Source organism: Anarrhichthys ocellatus, unplaced genomic scaffold (assembly GCF_004355925.1).
Source record: "Anarrhichthys ocellatus isolate YVR2014 unplaced genomic scaffold, GSC_Weel_1.0 scaffold84, whole genome shotgun sequence".
In the NCBI taxonomy this organism is placed as follows: domain Eukaryota; kingdom Metazoa; phylum Chordata; class Actinopteri; order Perciformes; family Anarhichadidae; genus Anarrhichthys; species Anarrhichthys ocellatus.
The window spans coordinates 1618554-1636372 of record NW_022280114.1 but is presented as its reverse complement, the minus strand read 5'-3'; the positions used below and the strand labels follow the sequence as shown (position 1 = coordinate 1636372).

Here is a 17819-nt window from a genome sequence, read left to right as displayed (position 1 = left end):
ACACACACACACACACACACACACACACACACACACACACACACACACACACACACACACACACACAGGGAAACAAGGAGGTTAAAGGGGACATATCATGCACATTTTCAGGTCCATACTTTTCATATTTGGGATTTCTACTAGAACGTGTTTCCATGCTTTAATGTTGAAACACATCATTTCTCTCATACAGTCCGTTTGATGATACCTGTATTCACCCTCTGACTGAAACGCTCCGTTTTAGCGCCTGTCTCTTTAAACCACCTACCGACTCTGATTGGTAAAAAGATATAGTAAATAAAAGACAATTCAGCAATGCAGGAACAACAAGTGAGATCCATTATCCTCTCTATCCCGCCTCTTTCTCGTAGTGGCAAAGAAACTTAACATGCCAGAGTTAAATGAGAACTTTAATTAGACGCCTTCGACCACAGCTATGAACTGGAATACCAGCAGGATGACAGAACTGGCAGTGCTTTCTTATTGTTACTGCCAACTTGCCGATGTTATCGTGAATGCATTTATGTTATTTATAATGCTGCAAGGCTCTTATTACATTTTCCTACCCTCGTAATTCATTCCTTCATTAGTTGCTCATGTTTTGTATTTGTGCCTCACAGGGTTTGGAGATGGGAAGTACGTGTCTTTTGAGGACCAGCAGTGGCACCAGCCGTGCTTTAAGTGTTCACGCTGCTCGGTGTCGCTGGTGGGCTCCGGCTTCTTCCCCGACCGCGACCAGATTCTGTGTACAGACTGCAACAACGATGACTGACCGCCACGAACCGCACCGGCAGCACCTATCAAACACCAGCAGAAAAACATTATTCTAAACCTCGGCCTTCAACACGAACACTGCAATATTACTAATTCACTCAGAGTGTAAATCTGATGCAACGCTCAGTATTTACAACCCGAAGCTCTCATCAGCCTTTAGCACATTGAAATGTTTGTATAAATTCTGCAGAAATGTCCTGCGACGTATGTGTACGACTTTGTTTTTCGGTATTTTTAAGGTTTTGCACACCAAAGACTAAAGGAAATATACAACACATATACAGTATCTAAACCTTTAAATGAAACTGTTTAACACTTGTTTTCATCACTGCTAGGCAGAACCAAAATTTGAATGTTATGATTAAACGCTGGGCAAACGTATTTCTACTTTTTAAAAGATATTCCAACTTATATAAAACTGCCCTCCCTCTTCTCCCTGTATGTAAAGAATGTGTCGAGAATGTTCTGTATATTTAGTTTTCTTTTCAGCTTAAAACAGTCTTTACTGGCGTACTTACAATAATAATAAATGTAATAAAATAAAGGGCATTGTATAAATGTAGTAATGAATGAAGTATTTCTCTCTATGAACGTGGACATGCACAATGCATCTCATGAAGCGCAGTAGGTGTCAGTTAACCTACAAAATTGGTTCCCTGCTTCACACAGTTGTGCTTCTAAAAAAATAAATAAAATGCACAAAAGCAGCCTCCTGATGAATTATGCTTCAAAGGTGGCTCTTTGTACAGGACGATGTTTAAAAGCTCATTTAGAAATGTGCTTTCCTGTCTCACTTAGACGCGAATTATCAAGCCACACAAAAGTCTTAAATTCTCTTGTGAGGCGTATCGAGCAGCTGAAACTAAATACTCCTTTTGATAATACTTGATGAAAAAAAAACTGAAACGGCTCACAATGTCTTTAAAAAAAACAGGGAGAAGATTCCTTAGAAAAACCCTCATCCCATTTCCCAAAGATGGCTTTCTGTGGGTAGTCCCATGCAGACTTTCCCTTATATTACTCACATAATCTACATAAATATTTACAGTTCAGAACCTCTTTGCTGATCTGTTCCGATTGTGTTTATATGGAGGCTGTGCCAGGCTAGTGTCCATGTCGGGAGGGTGGTAGAAAACTAAGATGGTGTAGGTCAGGACACTAGTTCAACAGGACACATTTTTCAATAGAAATGATTTTGGCCTTTGGTACTTTTGTTCCCGTGGTCTCGATGCTGATTGAAACACCTTGGACCCGCTTCTTTCTTGCTTTAAAAGTGTCCTGAAAATATTTTTGTTCAACAGAAATAAAGGAGCACAACATATTAATAAAAAAGTTCATTTTTAACCTTGAAAACAGTTTGACAATTAAAAAAAAAAAAACAAGTCCAGGAAGTTCCACAACACCAGACAAAGCTAGTATGTGGACATTAGAGTTCAGATTAGTAAGACGTTTGTACTGAAATACATGGATTTGGCCCCGACAGGTGCTAATGTGAATATACACGGCTGCTCGTCTCTCTCCAGGCGCCTGGTGCTCCCTCATAAACTGTGAAATGCAGCTGTCAAGAAGAGAAATACTCTCCTGTTACTTCCTGCTTTTGATCATCTTTCATGACTCAGTGTAAAAGTGTTGACTTGGTGCAACAAGCATGTTCTTAATGCCCCGTTAAAATCTCATCACAAGATCAACTCCAGATGAAAAATGAAAGCGCCATGTGGTGCTGTTGTTTGTTTGAGCTTTTCCCATGACTCTTCCTGAAATATGTTTGACCTTGTTTGCGGGGATGTCGGCGAACAAGTCTTGTTTGGTCCCAGGAAGAGGAGGAGGAGGAGGAGGAGGAAGGATGGGGTCGAAGCTCCTCAGTGAATATTTAGGATTTCACGTCATCCCACTCAGTGGACAGGGACTCGGACACAGCGGGACCAGGGACTCGGACTCAGCTGCATCCTGCTGGGGGAGGCTGTTAAAGCAATTAGACGACATTACTCTGACTGACTGACCACAGACGAAAGAGAGCTTTAGAGCCTGTAGCTTCTACAGTATTGTTTTCTGCATATTTCCTGAAGTCCTTAGATGACCGTGTGTAGCATCAACCGGAATTCACTCAATACATTCTGTTTCTAAAGGGATTCACCCTGTTCTACCGTTTGAATGAGGACCATTTTCAGTTCACATGGGGACGATTTGTTTGGACGTTTGAAATGAAAACTGTTGACATCATATGCTTTTTCACCTGGTCGCTCCTTTTTATTCTTTCAAAGCTGTAATCCTCACAAAAGGAAAATTGCAATTTAAAATCCTCTAACATGGCATATGTCATTTTAAATATCAATGTTCGCATATTTTAATATAGTAACATTTTTGGAAAAACAATCAAGACAGAAAGTTCATTCTTGACCTTGGAAACTGCAGCTGGACTGCTTTATTATAATATTGTTATTCATCAGGTATTAAATTGACTGGATCAGTCAAAAACAGACATTTCTGTCTATTTATTCAAAAACAGTCTCACCAATTTGGATCTGGAGCTGATATCATCAATGACAATATTCAGCATGACAGGAGTATTGGGATGATAATGAAACTGGATCATCCCTCGTCTGAGAATAGGTCAGAATAGGTCAAGGTTATAAAATAAACTGTTTTAGCGAGAATAATCTATTTTTTTCCTACTTATTTATTTTCCTGAATCATTTTTTGTTCCACGATCCGGTCCAGTTGGTGGCGGTAATGCACCCCGAAGAAGAACCTCCCCTTCTCTCCTCCAGTGGGGTCAGTCAAAAGGATTCAGTCATGCAGACTTTTTTTGACATACTATGACTTTTTTTTTTTTTTTACCTTTTTGCCAACACATTATACTATGACTTTATAATTACTCTTAATGACTAACTATACCTCGACTCTGTTTCTCTACAAGGACATTTTTTGACATACTATACTATGACTTTATTTTACTCTTTTCGACTCATTATACGGTGACCGTTTTTGACTTTTTTCGATGTACTATACAATTACTTTTTTTTACTTCGACATACTTCATGAAAGGCTTTGTTTTGATGCTATATTATGACATTTTCATGACTTACTTATACTATGAAATTATTTGATGACATACTTTGATGTAGTATAGTATGCCATAAGAGTCACAAAAAGTCATGACTTTTTTGTAGCATACTATTCTTTTCAAATTTTTTGTGAGATATTGTACAATGACATTTTATGACATCATTTACTTTGAGATTTATACGACACATGTATGACTTTCATGGCACACATTCTGTATGGCCTACTATACTTACTGCACCAATACTCAAAGTATCAAGACAATATTTTGCTTTACTGGTGTTTCATTGCTCTGCATTAGATCTCCATCCTGTGCTTATCTTAGATCTAGTCTCGGGGTTTGCTGAGCTGCACCTCATGAGTCTTCCTGTTGTTCTCCAGCTGCTAGTCCAGCATTTTCTAGAGGACAGAAACCCCCAAAAAACATTATAGACTCACTGTCATTCAAATACAACACACACTTGTGTCTTGGCACCTGCAGCGATCATGTGACTGTCACAAATAGCTCACTGATAAAAGCACTATTTACATGTCTAGGGATTATACAAAGAAGGTCAATTTGTTTTCTGGATGCTTTAGAAACAGGTCGTCTTATAAATCTGCATTTGAGTATTTGTTTTGCAATCAAATCAAATAGCTTACAGGACATTCAACCTTTGTTTCTTTATAATGCATGTGGTACTTCATTTTGTTTCTTTACAGGGCTTGTACAAAGTTAATAAAGTAGGCCATGAATAAGAGACATGAGTTTACAGATATTTACAATCCCTCCCCGGCATTGTGGAGGTTGGTTTATGTCTTTTCGCCGGTTACACCTACAGTCTGTGGTTTATACTCTTCTTCATTTTCTTTGTAAGCCTTCTGGTGTTTTGGAGAAAAATACAACGAACAGCGCATAAGAATATAAACGCCTCCGTGCATTACCGTAAGTAAAGATAACTTTCTTTTAAAAGGTTTCTGTGTGAAATTTCCACCTATGACAAGTATTTAAGAGCCTTCAGGCACTGGTTTTATAGTTAATACGAGTTTGATATTCATTTTGTTCTGAGGTGTAGAAGATATCAGGGCACTACTAGTGCAAATGTGAACTAAATAAAATCCAGTAAACCCAATAGTAATGATTACATGAGATTATGAAAATTAACAACATCTCCAAAGTAAGGCCAGTCAATACAGGGATCAATTTCATTACTTTTTATGTAATTTTCTGTATAAAACCCTTTTTACGACCATCATCAAAATGAAGAAAAGACACATTCACGTTTTGTTCTAATTCAGGTAAGGGTATCTCAAAAACTAAAGTCCTTTTGAGGATTTGTGCCTGTACTAATAACGGTGCCCCCCCCCACCCCCCACTTTTGAAATCTAAATTCCGCCCCTGTCCTGGCATGACAGGAAATGAAATAAAGATTTTCTGTTAAGTGGAAAACACACAGTGAACACGCACGCCTCATTACTCACACACCCCAAGGTTAAACGCGTGGAATGTATTCTGGTGTGAGCGCGAGTTTCCAACCAGATTGCATTACGTAGTTGGCGATGTTGAATGTGACTTGTGGGTGAGTCATGGGCTGACAGGAGACCTGGTCTCAATCCCAGTCTGCAGTATCTGGATGGCTGAAGGAGACATGGGAGGAGACGAGGAAAGGACAGCGCTGGGAGACAAATGTGCAGCGTGTCTCCAAACCTGCGTAAATGTTCAATGCACTGTCATATGAATCACCAACCTAGTTAAAGAAGTGAAACCTACATGAGGGGAAAACACATTCACATCTGTTAGAGCAACACAGTAGAGAAAAGGGTCAAATACAGTATTAATGTGCACTTTGCTGACATCCTCATAATTGACAATGCTAACAGGGGGCAAGCCAAATTATTGGTGATGCTGAAAAGGGAATGAAGTCTTTGAGATTGGCTTGAAACCAACCAGGTCTCCATAGAGGAGTAAAAACAGTCATTGTGTCATTCATACCAGATGAAATGAGACTCTGGGATGGAGCCTGAAACCAACAAGTACATTCCAGGGATCCATCATACCTGTTTGTCAGCAGCTCTGGTTCCTCTCCATCCCTCCATGTGGTGATACTTTGGGACCGGTTGTGACTAATGTGCTGGTCACTGCAAGATTCGACTACTTCCAAGTTTCGTGTTACTCTAAGGGAGCTGTAAAACATCCAAACAGAGAAAAGACAGCGCAACGGCGAGCTAGAAGCCGATCGCCATTTAGTCCCACTGCATTCAAGAGAAGGCCGACATCTCTATGGCCCGACACACAAAAACATTCTAGATCTATAAGTGGCACTACAGGTAAGATCAAAAGTAGTATCTTAAGTATTAAACTCTCCCCGACTGTGTATTTACAGATGTACAGGCTACTCCGTGTTTTGGCGCAGTCTAGTGAAAAATGTGGGTACTTCATGCTGACTACATGTTAAAAGCTTTAACTTTTACAAACATTTGTTGAACAAACACTATAAAAATACAACTTCCATGTGTTTGAATCACCCGTTTGTTAAAACAGCAGTGTATTTTTAAACTTCTGAATGACAGAACCCAGGGGCCGTTGTGTAGATAGCACGATGCTGTCGGCAGTTTGTGCTCCGTGTTTACCTTTGTAATTATTTCATAAAACAAACCGACAGAAGAGAATGTGCTGGCTATTCTCCACATTAGCTAGGCAAACACCGATTATATTTGGACTAAGCTATTCCATAATACAACTTTTTATGGACCACATGTGTGGGAACTCCATCCAACAATTGGTCTATTTAGATTTTTCACAGGCCTGCATCTGCCAGTGATTGACAGAAGAAACAACAAAGATTTAGGGTTATTACAGCAAGGACTTACCAGCCACTTCACGGCATCCAGTGATTCTTTAACTGCTGTGATGAGTGAGTACGTCTTCATATAAACAACCAAAACATACTCTTTACTTGTATTTGATTTTATTTTTTGCAAAACAACCATGTAATAAAAGAATCCGGGTTATTCAGGAGTTATACGTCTATGATGTGATGCTTAAAAAAAACCCAAAAAACATAACTTTCTTACAATGGGAAATTAACCACATAATAAATACAATCTTTTTTTAACACTATACAAAATGGTATGTTACTGGCGGTGGGCCTCGTCAGGCCTCAAGTAACATGCAACACCATATTTCTACTTGGTAGGTTAAAATCGTAACCTTGACCAAAGGTAGGTGACGGGGGGCGGGGCAAGCAATACACGCAGTACAGGCTGAAATATGACAACAGAAAAAAAAAAGAAAAAAAAAAAGGTATACAAAGTTCATGAAGTCCAGAATTCTTGAGTTTCTCTACAGGTGTCCTCCTCATGTGTGTCCAGGTGTTCCAGTCGTCTTTGCTAAGTTGAATAGTCCTGCAGGACGACAGGAGACGAATAACGGCAACGGTTATTGAAATAAAGGCAGCGAGCGCCGTCACAGCTGCAATTATAGGTAGACTAATCGATTGCCAGGAAATTGATCAGCAACTAGTTTGATTACGTAATAATGGTTTAAGTCAGAACAGATGATTTTTAAGCAAAAATGAAACCATTTGAAGATGCCATCTTGGTCTGCTTTAGATTATAAAGGCCGTTTTCACTATTTTCTGACATTGTAGAGACAAAACAATTCATCTAGAAAATAAATCGCCAGTTGCGTGGCTATTAAATACAATCATTAGTTTGACCAAATAACAGTCTTACTGTACAAACAAAACAATAAGAACTCAACTTACAGCTCGTGGTTTCTTGTTAACCTTCATGTCAAATCTGCAACAAAAACGAAGAAAAGCTGCATTATATATCGATCATAAAGCTGGTTTTGATAGGAATTACGGTAAGAAGCAATACCACTACTATACCACAAAGAAGCGCAAAGGCAAGCTTATAACAAGAACACTAAATGACCATGTGTTTGTTCTTGTTCATGCACAAATCTGAAGCCAGCCAAACATCTGACAAAACCAGCAATGTTTTCTTCAATTGCTGGAGCTGGGGAAGCACACTCTGGGGTCGGAAAGAAATGGAAATACCCCAATAACAAGCACGGAAATCTAATGGAGATCAGAGTGCTGGATGTTGATTTGCATTCAAATGATGGAAGTGTTGGACATGCAGTATGACTGAATAACTAGCAGACTTAAACTCAAAGTGTAGGTCAACAGAAGCAGACAGAGAGCAGAGGACGGGGTTCACAGCAGGCAGGATGTAAAGACCACAGGAGCAGGAAGTAAAATTCAGACTTACTCAAAGTCATAATCAAACATGGCAGAAGGACTGGGGGGGCGGAGGGTGGGGGCGGCATTAGGGAAAGGAAGAGAGCAGCAACTGTTAATTCACCCACCTGAGTCTACAACCCTACAGTCTACATAACACAGCAGTCCGGACTTTACAGAGTGAGAGAACCACTCCGTCACAGTGTGTTCGGTGGAGCACCTGCTGTGTTAATATGTGGTTAGAACAGTGAGGCCTGAGTCAGGGAAAACCGGTTGACATTAAGTAGTAGTGGTGTAACGGACCATTGACGATCCGTACGGATTAATTACAGTTTAACGTTAACCATCGGTGTGGAAAAAAAAAAAAAAAGGTTTTACTGATGATCGTTATCCGCCAATATTCAGTAAAATAAGCTTTCAGGACATCAGCATTTAAGCTTCTCTATTCGCTGATCGCTGATAATGTTACATTACAAACAACCGTATTTAAAGTGACAGGAGGAGAGCTGGTAACGGTCTCATATATACACTACGGTAACGGTGGCAGCACCTCTAATTGCTAACGAACAAAGGCTCCATTCAGTTACATTATGATGCGTTCAGGCTCTGTTTGGTGAAAATGAGTATTGGGTGAAGGTAAATTATAACGTTATCATGATGTGTTCACATGTGATCTCGTAATGTAGTTTTGATGAGAAACTTGAATAAAACCAGTGGTTTGAAGGAGACGTTTATTATTATTAGAACTACTAATGGCAAGATTTGTTTTGATCAATAAAATTACAATCTTTTACACTGAATTTGGAGGAGTTTAAATGATTTTTGGGACGTGACAAAAAAACAATAGTCTGGAGCCTTGTAAATAAAATCGTGATCAAGGATCCCTAAAAGTTATATTTGCTCCCTTTTTTCTTTAGTGCTGATCCAAACCGTGAGTTTTATGATCTGTTGCACCACTAGTAAGTAGGCTGGTGACACACAGCCACCGTAATCATTCAAACAACAATTCTGCTTAACAGACCTATCACTGAACAGTTTATTCAACTGACAACACTGACTCTTAAATCAATAAAACTAGACTTACCAATAACAATCAGTGCGTTTACATGCTCTTAAGTTGGAGTTATTAAGAGTTGGATCCCCCAAAATAGGAAAGTTTCCCAAGATCACAAGGTAGGACATAGAAGAAAATACCACAGTGTCCTGAAAATAATATTGTTTTCCCTTCAAATTACATTTGAACAAATATTACATTTGAGGACCTTAGATTTAAATATTCACAACAGCAGATATTGCCTTTACTATTTACTCATCCATGGACTAACAGTGTCACCGGGAAACTTTACCTTATAAGTGTCAGCTTATATTCCAGCCACTACGGTATATTTCTCTTACACAAAATGATATAATATTTTTGTTACCATTTAAGGAAAAATCACTCTTAGAACTGCACACAACAAATGATTATACTACGGTCTTAAGCCAACTATGGATTGAAGCAGGAAATTTCATTAGATAAGAACATAAGAATTTAGGAAATGTTTTTCAATAACAAATTTGGGAATTTACAAAGCTCTGGAGTTGTTGGAAATGTTTGGATCACACGAGTCGTACACAATCCTAAGCAGCCAAAACTATCGAATTTGACACAGTTTAATCATGATAATATTAGTGTAGCCCGACTCGTACACAATGGATAGACAAAGCTGTGCAGAATTCAAATGTTGCTTTAGAATTTGAATGTCTTGTGAAGAACACAATAAGATCCGGTAGGGAGGAAATCTTACCCGGCCTGCTTAGGGATGGGTACCGAAACCCAGTATCACACTAAATTATTATAGACCACAGTATTGATGCTACGACATTATCAGTTCTTTTTGAACATTTTGGTGTGACTTGTTTCAACTAAACAAAAACACAAGCTAACAAGGAGCGGAGCAGAAAGGCCACGGTAAAGGCGGTGAAGTGAACGGGGTTAAGTGAAGGTAACTACGACGACAACGCGCGTTCCTGTAAGCTCAATGAAATCTTTGCGAGTAAAAAGACAAATACTTTATCAAAACACCTGTTCAACCAGCATGAACGCGTGGAAAAGCGATATATATCGATCTGCTCTGTCAGCAGTCTCTCATCCATCGCCGCTATGTTTACACAAGCACAGAGTGCTCGCTCAGCTAATAGCGAACTGCTACAGACGAACTAAAACAAGAGCCATCTATATTCTGTCAAACTGTTTAGCTTTTTTTTGTTCTTGTAAATGTGTCTGCTGGCTGAGACAAAGCAGCTCTCCTCTTTCTACCAGTGAATCACATCAGCAGAGGGGGAACCGGCAAAAAGAGAGACACCGACGGGTACCAGCATTCTTCCTTCTTCAGAAACTTCACTTGGGAAGACGATTGATTTAACTGCAATTTTATATTTGTTGTGAGATATTATGAGTGTATACCGTGACTTTGGTGGTGTAAAAATCACTGTTAACGCTCTACAAACATTTATTTTCTTAATAGTAGTGTTATCGATAAACTCCTAACGTATTGTATTGTAAAGATGGATTTACATAAACCACTTTCTCCCAGTAACCTGGTTTCTTGTGTGCATGTAAACATACTGATCGGTTATTAAAAGACTCAGATTCTTAGTCAAGAAATTCTGAAATTGGGTGTCAATTAACAGCACAATCAGAAGGCAAAAAACACAGAGATCAAACGGCTTCTTGGATCTTCATTGTGTACCTGTGTCTGTTTTTGTTCTTCCTCTTCTTGTGGCTCCCGTGATGGCTGCCTGAGGAGGAAGAGGAGGCAGCTTTCTGAGGCTTTAGGTCCTGCAGCGTTGAGTCCACATCCTCTGTGTCCTCCTGGCTTGGCTCGTTCTCTTGGTTCTGAAGATCTGGAGAGGCGTCGCTTTCTGTGCCGCTGCCCGCCTCGCCTAACGGGACGCAAACGACAGCACAAATTCAGTGTCAGAAAGACTATGACGGAGGAACTGGCTGCTTGGCTTGAGAAAATAATATATATATATTGTTTTTTAACTCACGTTTTTCATTCATGTGATCGGGTATCCCACCAAGTGCACAAACTGCCTGAAAAATCAAAACAGAGAGAGCAGTGCATTAGTAGTTATTTTTTTGTCATGCCACAAATGAGTAGCTAAAGTATTGTGTGAAAAAGTCCAGTGAGAGGAACTTACTGCAACTGATGTGACGGATGACTTGCTGAATAAACGCTCGGCTTCCTTGAATTTCCTATTCCTTCTATCAGTCTTACTATTGGAGTTCCTGTTAGAAGATCAGAAACCTGGTTAAAGGTGCTTTTGATTAAGGGTGCTCAGATCAATATGCTAATATTCATTCTGAATGGTTTGATCGGTGGTCTCTATGAAGGCCGATCAGAGGATTCATCGATTCTGAATGGAAACGTTTTCAAAACTCATTTGCCTGCTTTTTCTTGCCTGCTCCTTCAATAACTCTGAAAGGAACTCAGCTGTGCGCGCACGCACACGCACACGCACAGATTTCCTCGCTTGTTTGATCTAGTTTTTCCACAAGCCAATCTGGCAAAAAACAACAACACACCGACTCAACTAAAAACAAAAGGATACATTATGATATGAATTAGATTGCGATACACAATTTGAATGTGGCTAAAACCCAATTTGCACACATCCCTCTGCATATGAATCTTGTTTATGAACGTGTAGCTGCTCTATAACTCGTCAGTGTGAGTCTCCCTTTGTGCACAGCAGCAAGCGGGAGGACAGTTGTTTGACCGCAGTGATGTTGTTGTTTTTGAAAGGCTAAATGCTAAAATAGAATATTTCATTAGAAAAAAAACTTGTTGTGAATTTTGGAAATATTTTTCCAATATATTTTTAATTTTGGACATCACAACACCCTGGAGTTATTGGAAATGTTCAGATCACACAAGTCTGAAACAATCTGAGGCAGCCACCACTGGAATCCACACACACACGTAATAATTACAATGTCCAATTGATATATATATTAATTATTCTCCACATAAAAATGTCATGAATAGGGCCTTGAAGCAGTGGGATAGCACTACATTCCCACCACCCACCTGCTCATTAATTCTGTGACATTTAGACAGTGATCATTTTATAACACAGCTGAAGAGAAAATGTATGTGGAATCCAGTTAAGTAATGAAAAGCGATTACACAAACACTTGTGTATATTGAGGCTACTGTGATTGCTGTAAAATTTACTAATTTCTTCTACATATACACTTCATAAAGACTTATGCAGACAGTGCGACAGTAATGCATCTGATATACTTACTTTTGGTTGGTGAGGTATCGGTCCCATCCTCTGATGATGTTGCCATACATCTGAGTGTCTTCTAGATAGCTGCCTTCAAATGCATATATTTGTCTTTCTAAGTTCACCAGTGTCTCCTAGAAATAGACCCAAACTTTAATTAACTGTGAGAAATGAGTAGGTACTGTGCACAGATGATCAGACAAATGTGTTAGAATGTTTGTCAGACTCTTGATTTTAAGGATCCAGAGACAGATGAGTTATCTGAACTGCAAGAAGAGTAAAGATGCCGGGTGAGAGGGAGAGACAAGTCTGACTACTACAATTAGTAGTTAACTCACTGTTCTTGTTTCTGCATGACTTGTGTTGTCACCATGCATGTTCCTTGTGTTGTTAAATGAACGCTAGCCTAACGTAATAGGTGTACAATGCGCCCCAAAACTAACGTATCGCGAGAACTTTGCCAACCGGGCGGCGGCTAAATTGAAGCTATGCTAACAAGTTAGCATATTCGCTGCAGTATAAACGGTATTATTTTCAAATAAAATGTTTTGTTTTTTTTCAAATAGTAACACTTGAGTGTAACTAAATATTCCGACAATAGTCCACGTGTGATGGGTGGACAACAGTTAGTAACGCTACGCTCCCTACAGTATTGGCTTAACGGTAACGTTAGCTAGCTAGCCAAGTTAGCAAGAGCTACTAGCATTACTCTAATGAACGGCCCAGAGATAGCTAACGGCATTAGCTTAGCAGTTAGCAAGGCCTTAGCTAGCAACCGCTGAGATTAAAGTTAAGAGGTACCTGTAATTCTACATGGTAAAACAACACATTTAATGCAGCATTCATCTTTGAGGGAATAGCGGTAACGTGGACTCACAGCGAGTTCTTGTTTCCTCTTGACCAGCTCTGCGAGCTCCCGGCGGGTGTCCGGGATCTGTGGTGGAGTCGCCTTCGCATGCATCGCCATGATGGATAGAGCTAACTGAAGAAACAAAACAGAGGCGGGTTGGTATAAAGCGCCTGTTGGACGACCGTATGACCGACAGATGGCGATAAAGGACCGTGTCAGCGGGAAACACGCTCTGTTTTTATGTTTCCATAACAACGATAAATGTGAGTTTTTACATAACTTAAATAAGAACAGATTTACTGACTTTCTACGTGATAATCAACTGAAGCATGGCCAAGAACCGAGGATTCAACGTTAATAAACGTGAGTCTAAGTGAAAACTTTATTTCATTTTTTCGCTAAGGAATACTATATCATAATTCTTTTTTTGATATAAATGCAGATGTGATTCCGGCCACCGTTTCACCCTCAATTCCAACAAAATACCAATGTGTGGTGATATCAAATGAAGAAAAGAAGGGGTTTTCATCTCAAACTAGGAGATTCCCTTCACAAGTCTGTCTGGTAGGGACTCACCCAACATCAGTATAAAGTATTAGCCAACAAACAACGCAATATAAACACGATGATGTGTGTTTGTTTCAGAGTGAAAATCCAGGACCAGGCAGCTATGGAGTAATGTCCAGCCCTGAAGTCGAAAGTCCTTCCTTCTCAAAGAAAGGCACCACAGGTTTTGTTGCATCCAAGGTCAGGCTCCTCAAGTCATGCACACAGATTTCAGGTGCATGCTCAGCTGGGCCATAGCTAGGATTATAAAGATACGGAGGTCAAGTCAATGACAATGTCACACTTATTTGAAACCTTCATATTTTACAAAATATGTTATTCATATTTTAACTTAATTTAACGTAAATTTCTATAAATCCTATTTCCCACATGACAGTCTAAAATGTATCCCATGACTACTAAAACCCCCAAAAGTTTAGATTCAGCTGATTGCCTGTCAATACACCAAATATGCTATTGCAAAATGGAGAATTATTTGTCATATCATCCTTTCCAATAGACTGCCAGGGCTTCCAGTGACCCGCGAAGAGACCTCCCAGGACCAAATGCATACAACCTGCAGAGCACCTTCATAAACAAGAATAACTTCAGCATTGGACTCTCCAGGGTGTTCAGGTTGCCTGTGGCTGTGCAGCTGGATGGTCCGAAGCACGAAACTCCAGCCCCGAATCAATATGATGTATGTATGTGAATTGTGCAAGTAGATTTTAAATACTGTGCTGTGCATCCTGTAGTTAATGTGCAGCCTTTTTTTTATTGACAGGTCAGTTGTGATAGAAGAAAGAGCTTTTCCTCAGTGGTTGGTACATCAACTTTCCTGTCAAAAACTGGACGTGACACTTTTTACCCAAACAAAAATGTGCCATCGCCATGTAATTACCTCTAAGTTCTCTATGAAAAGTCAAGTATAATGTAATTTTAATGTATGAATTTTATGTATCTTAATCTTGCATCCTAAATATGTTAAAGGCCACTATGAGGTGAGCGGCCACTTTATCCAGAACGGCTCCAAGGCAGTCTCGTCCCCCTTCAAATCAAAAACTCCGAGATTCCCTCCTCTGATTGACCACCGCGTACCAGGCCCAGGAGCCTACAGTCCCCATCAGACCCCTGCACCGGTGAAGAGGGCCGTCCTGCCGTAAGTAAACGCATAATATGTATCGCTTTGGTTATGTTTTCCCCCCAGGTATTCCTTTTCAATTGTCTAAAAGTCTAAATCCTGTGAACTGTGTTTGTAGGAGGGGATTCTATTTGGCAATGTCAACACCTGCTAAGATTGTGCCCAAGGACCCTCCCTGGCCAGGCCCTGGGCACTATGACATCAGGGATTCTAATGGCCTGTCTAAGCATCCCATGCCCACAGCTGCATTTGCATCCAGATCTGAAAGGATACCACAAAACTCACGGGCCGCCATGATGCCAGCTCCAGGTATTGTCTGTCCACGACATAAAACTCTATGTATTTTACAAGAAATGAATGGCTATTGGCATTTAAGTATATTCTTGTGGTATCTATCCAAAGAAAAGGTTTCTTTATAGATTAATCATTACATACATTTCATACACAATTATATGTGCTACATAAGCTGAGATTCTGCAGTGAGGTGGTTGTGGTATGAAATGCCATCATTTTCATGCACTAATTTGCTCCTTGTCACATGCTAATTTGTACAGCTGCAAATTTGCATTACATTTGCATCCCTACTCTGAGAGCTGTTGAAATTTAGTGGGAAATGTAGGAAACTGCTGACTTAAGTATATGTAAATGAGGCAGGGTGAGGAAAAGTAGGAGCAGAAAAAATTTGAATGACAACATTTTACCATAAAGTAACTCCTCGAAGCTGCCTGGGATTTGTCCTTTAACCCTATCAGTCTCACTTTTTATTCAATAGTCGTGTTCCTTATGAGCAACATGATCTATCGTGCTAAAATGTAGACTTTACTGTTATTTGTTGGTTAAGACACATGTACTTATTAAGTATGGTAAACTTTATAAAGTCAGGGGAGATTCTGGAAAAAACGCCAATGTTTGCCTTTGTTTATTTATTGTGATGCTTTTGTAAATAGTTTACATTCTGGGTTATGCCGCTCGACACATACACTCAGAAAGTTTAGTGAGGGTTGACTGGAGTTAGGTTTTGTTGTCGCACTTTATCGGTTATAATGATGTGCTACTAAGTCCACAACCTCACAGATGATGTCACTGATAAATTGGATTACTGTTTTATTCACATAGTTTTTTTTTAAATAGCCATGGTTATCCCCCCCCCCAAAAAATACATACTTTTTTCTAAGCCAAGACGTAACATAGAGAAGGAGATTGACACAAGCGGCACAAAAAATGCGTTCTTTTTGGCCTGGAGCTGAATGGGTAATTTCACCACCTACTTCAAGCTGTGACACATTTAAAGAAGGAATGCCCCTCATGGGCTTCAGGGGATTTTAGCAAGAGACCAGAGCTCTTGCTCATTGAACATTCATCTCTGTCTCTTATCGCCTGGAGCAAAAGAGAAGAGCAACTCCCCTGCAACTAGTCGCTGTCCTATTATATAAAGGTCAACTTGATTTTAAAGTTCCAGGCAAAATTTGAAATCATGCACAACCGTGGGAGTCGCTCAGGTTGCCCATTTGCCTGACATCACGTTCTCTGGCTGTGTGTAGCTTTAGTTGTTTGATATGATTGCAAGTATGACAGCATTAAGTTATGCTTTCTCTCTTTTTGTCCAGGTTTCTATGATCCACAGATTCCACAGAAGCAGTCCTTCTTCTACAACGACTCCAGAGTCTGGCTTCCCGTATAAAGCTTTCAGGGAAACCTGCACTGCAGATATGTACAACTCTCACACACATGAACTATCTGTATTAAAAAGTAAACCATAAACTTGATTTCTCCAGAGTGGTGATATAAGGGAAGGCAAATCTTTTGAAAGGCCGTATGTTTTATCCTCATCCTGATGCTCTTATCTGTAGATGACATAGAAGTAGGAGTTGCTGGGTAACCGACAGCTGCTGGTCCGATCAGTGGTGCGCCATGGTAACAGCTGAGAGCTTGAGATGACACCACTGTGCCAACTGCTAGAGGGCAGACAGAGGGGTGGAGTGCGACTGTATGTGAGCAATGTGACTGACCGGGCCTGAGGCAGCAGGGTGGTGTTTAACCCCCGAAGAACAAATGGACACATCGGTCATCAGCCTTTATCGGATGTTATATTGTTGGTGTCATTTTCATAGAAAAAGGCTTTAAAATTCCTACTGCACACTACCTGCTCAGCAGTAAACAGCAGACAGACACAGTTAGAGAGCTGGTGAGAATATTGTAGTATTTAGCAGCTCAAGAAACAGATATTTCCCTCAGGATACGGTGGAGACAAAAGAAAAATCGAGCTAAAAGAGTTACATTCATCAGGTGTACACAAACACAATGTGAATAATAATATTACTCTGTAACTGCTGGATGTGTAAATAATGTGCAACTTTTTGCAAACAAGTTTGCCATATCAACTTAAAAGAGGATGATATGTCGATGTTGCATTCACAACTTGTTTCCACTTTCCCCAAATGGCCAAAAAATGTCTATTATTGCAGGTTTGAACAGCAGCCGGTTTGCTAAGCTTGGCTTAAAGACTGTAATACAGTAAACAGTAAACAGTAATACATATAGTAATATAAATAAGCCTACCAGCCACCAGGTCACTAACATCTAATACCTTTCTTGTTTAATCTGTACAAAAAACAGAGTGTTAAAATTTTTTTTTTTTTGTAAAAGGTTGTTTCTTGACCAGGCACAATAACTTGGCAACCGCAACCGCAAATTGTAATAAGTAAGGCAGGTCACACATGCCCAAATGCAGTTTAACGTAAAGATGCAAATTGCTTCGCCACCAGAGGCAAATGTATGTTTTTTCCCCTTTGGCTAGAAGTTTGGCTAAACTTCAGTTTTACCACGTAATAAACAAACAAGGTGTAACTTTTTAATTAGTGAATTTCAAGTGGTGATATTATGTGTTTTTTTGTTATTTGTAGACTGAGCCAGGCTAGCTGTTTCCAGTATTTATGCTAAG

The 17819-nt window shown here is 39.7% G+C and overlaps 3 protein-coding genes across 6 annotated transcripts in view; 2 read left to right on the top strand and 1 right to left on the bottom strand.

The window, feature by feature from the left end:
* fhl3b (four and a half LIM domains 3b) overlaps positions 1–1328 on the top strand; it is a 17130-nt gene extending 15802 nt beyond the window's left edge. For all 3 annotated transcript variants that reach the window (XM_031874747.1, XM_031874745.1, XM_031874744.1), the window contains one exon: positions 621–1328. In XM_031874747.1, the coding sequence (XP_031730607.1) occupies positions 621–772 (152 nt within the window). In that variant the 3' untranslated portion in view covers positions 773–1328. The remainder of the gene's footprint in view (positions 1–620) is intronic.
* A 5440-nt stretch (positions 1329–6768) lies between these two features.
* Positions 6769–13319, bottom strand: meaf6 (MYST/Esa1-associated factor 6). 2 transcript variants are annotated; one of them, XM_031874748.1, is made up of 8 exons: positions 13219–13319; positions 12360–12475; positions 11250–11337; positions 11097–11142; positions 10796–10988; positions 8095–8124; positions 7584–7617; positions 6769–7221 (listed from the first exon to the last, which is right to left on the bottom strand). In XM_031874748.1, exons 1-8 carry the CDS (start codon positions 13306–13308, stop codon positions 7207–7209), a joined length of 612 nt encoding a protein of 203 aa, XP_031730608.1. In that variant the 5' UTR covers positions 13309–13319; the 3' UTR covers positions 6769–7206. The 2 variants fall into 2 exon arrangements, with proteins under 2 accessions (XP_031730608.1, XP_031730609.1); XM_031874749.1 differs by lacking the exon at positions 8095–8124.
* A 123-nt stretch (positions 13320–13442) lies between these two features.
* stpg1 (sperm-tail PG-rich repeat containing 1) lies at positions 13443–17093 on the top strand. The gene is made up of 8 exons (XM_031874743.1): positions 13443–13554; positions 13634–13755; positions 13837–13938; positions 14258–14437; positions 14522–14630; positions 14728–14896; positions 14997–15187; positions 16486–17093. The coding sequence occupies exons 1-8, from the start codon at positions 13521–13523 to the stop codon at positions 16557–16559; spliced, it is 981 nt and encodes a 326-aa protein (XP_031730603.1). The 5' UTR covers positions 13443–13520; the 3' UTR covers positions 16560–17093.
* Positions 17094–17819: the final 726 nt, after the last annotated feature.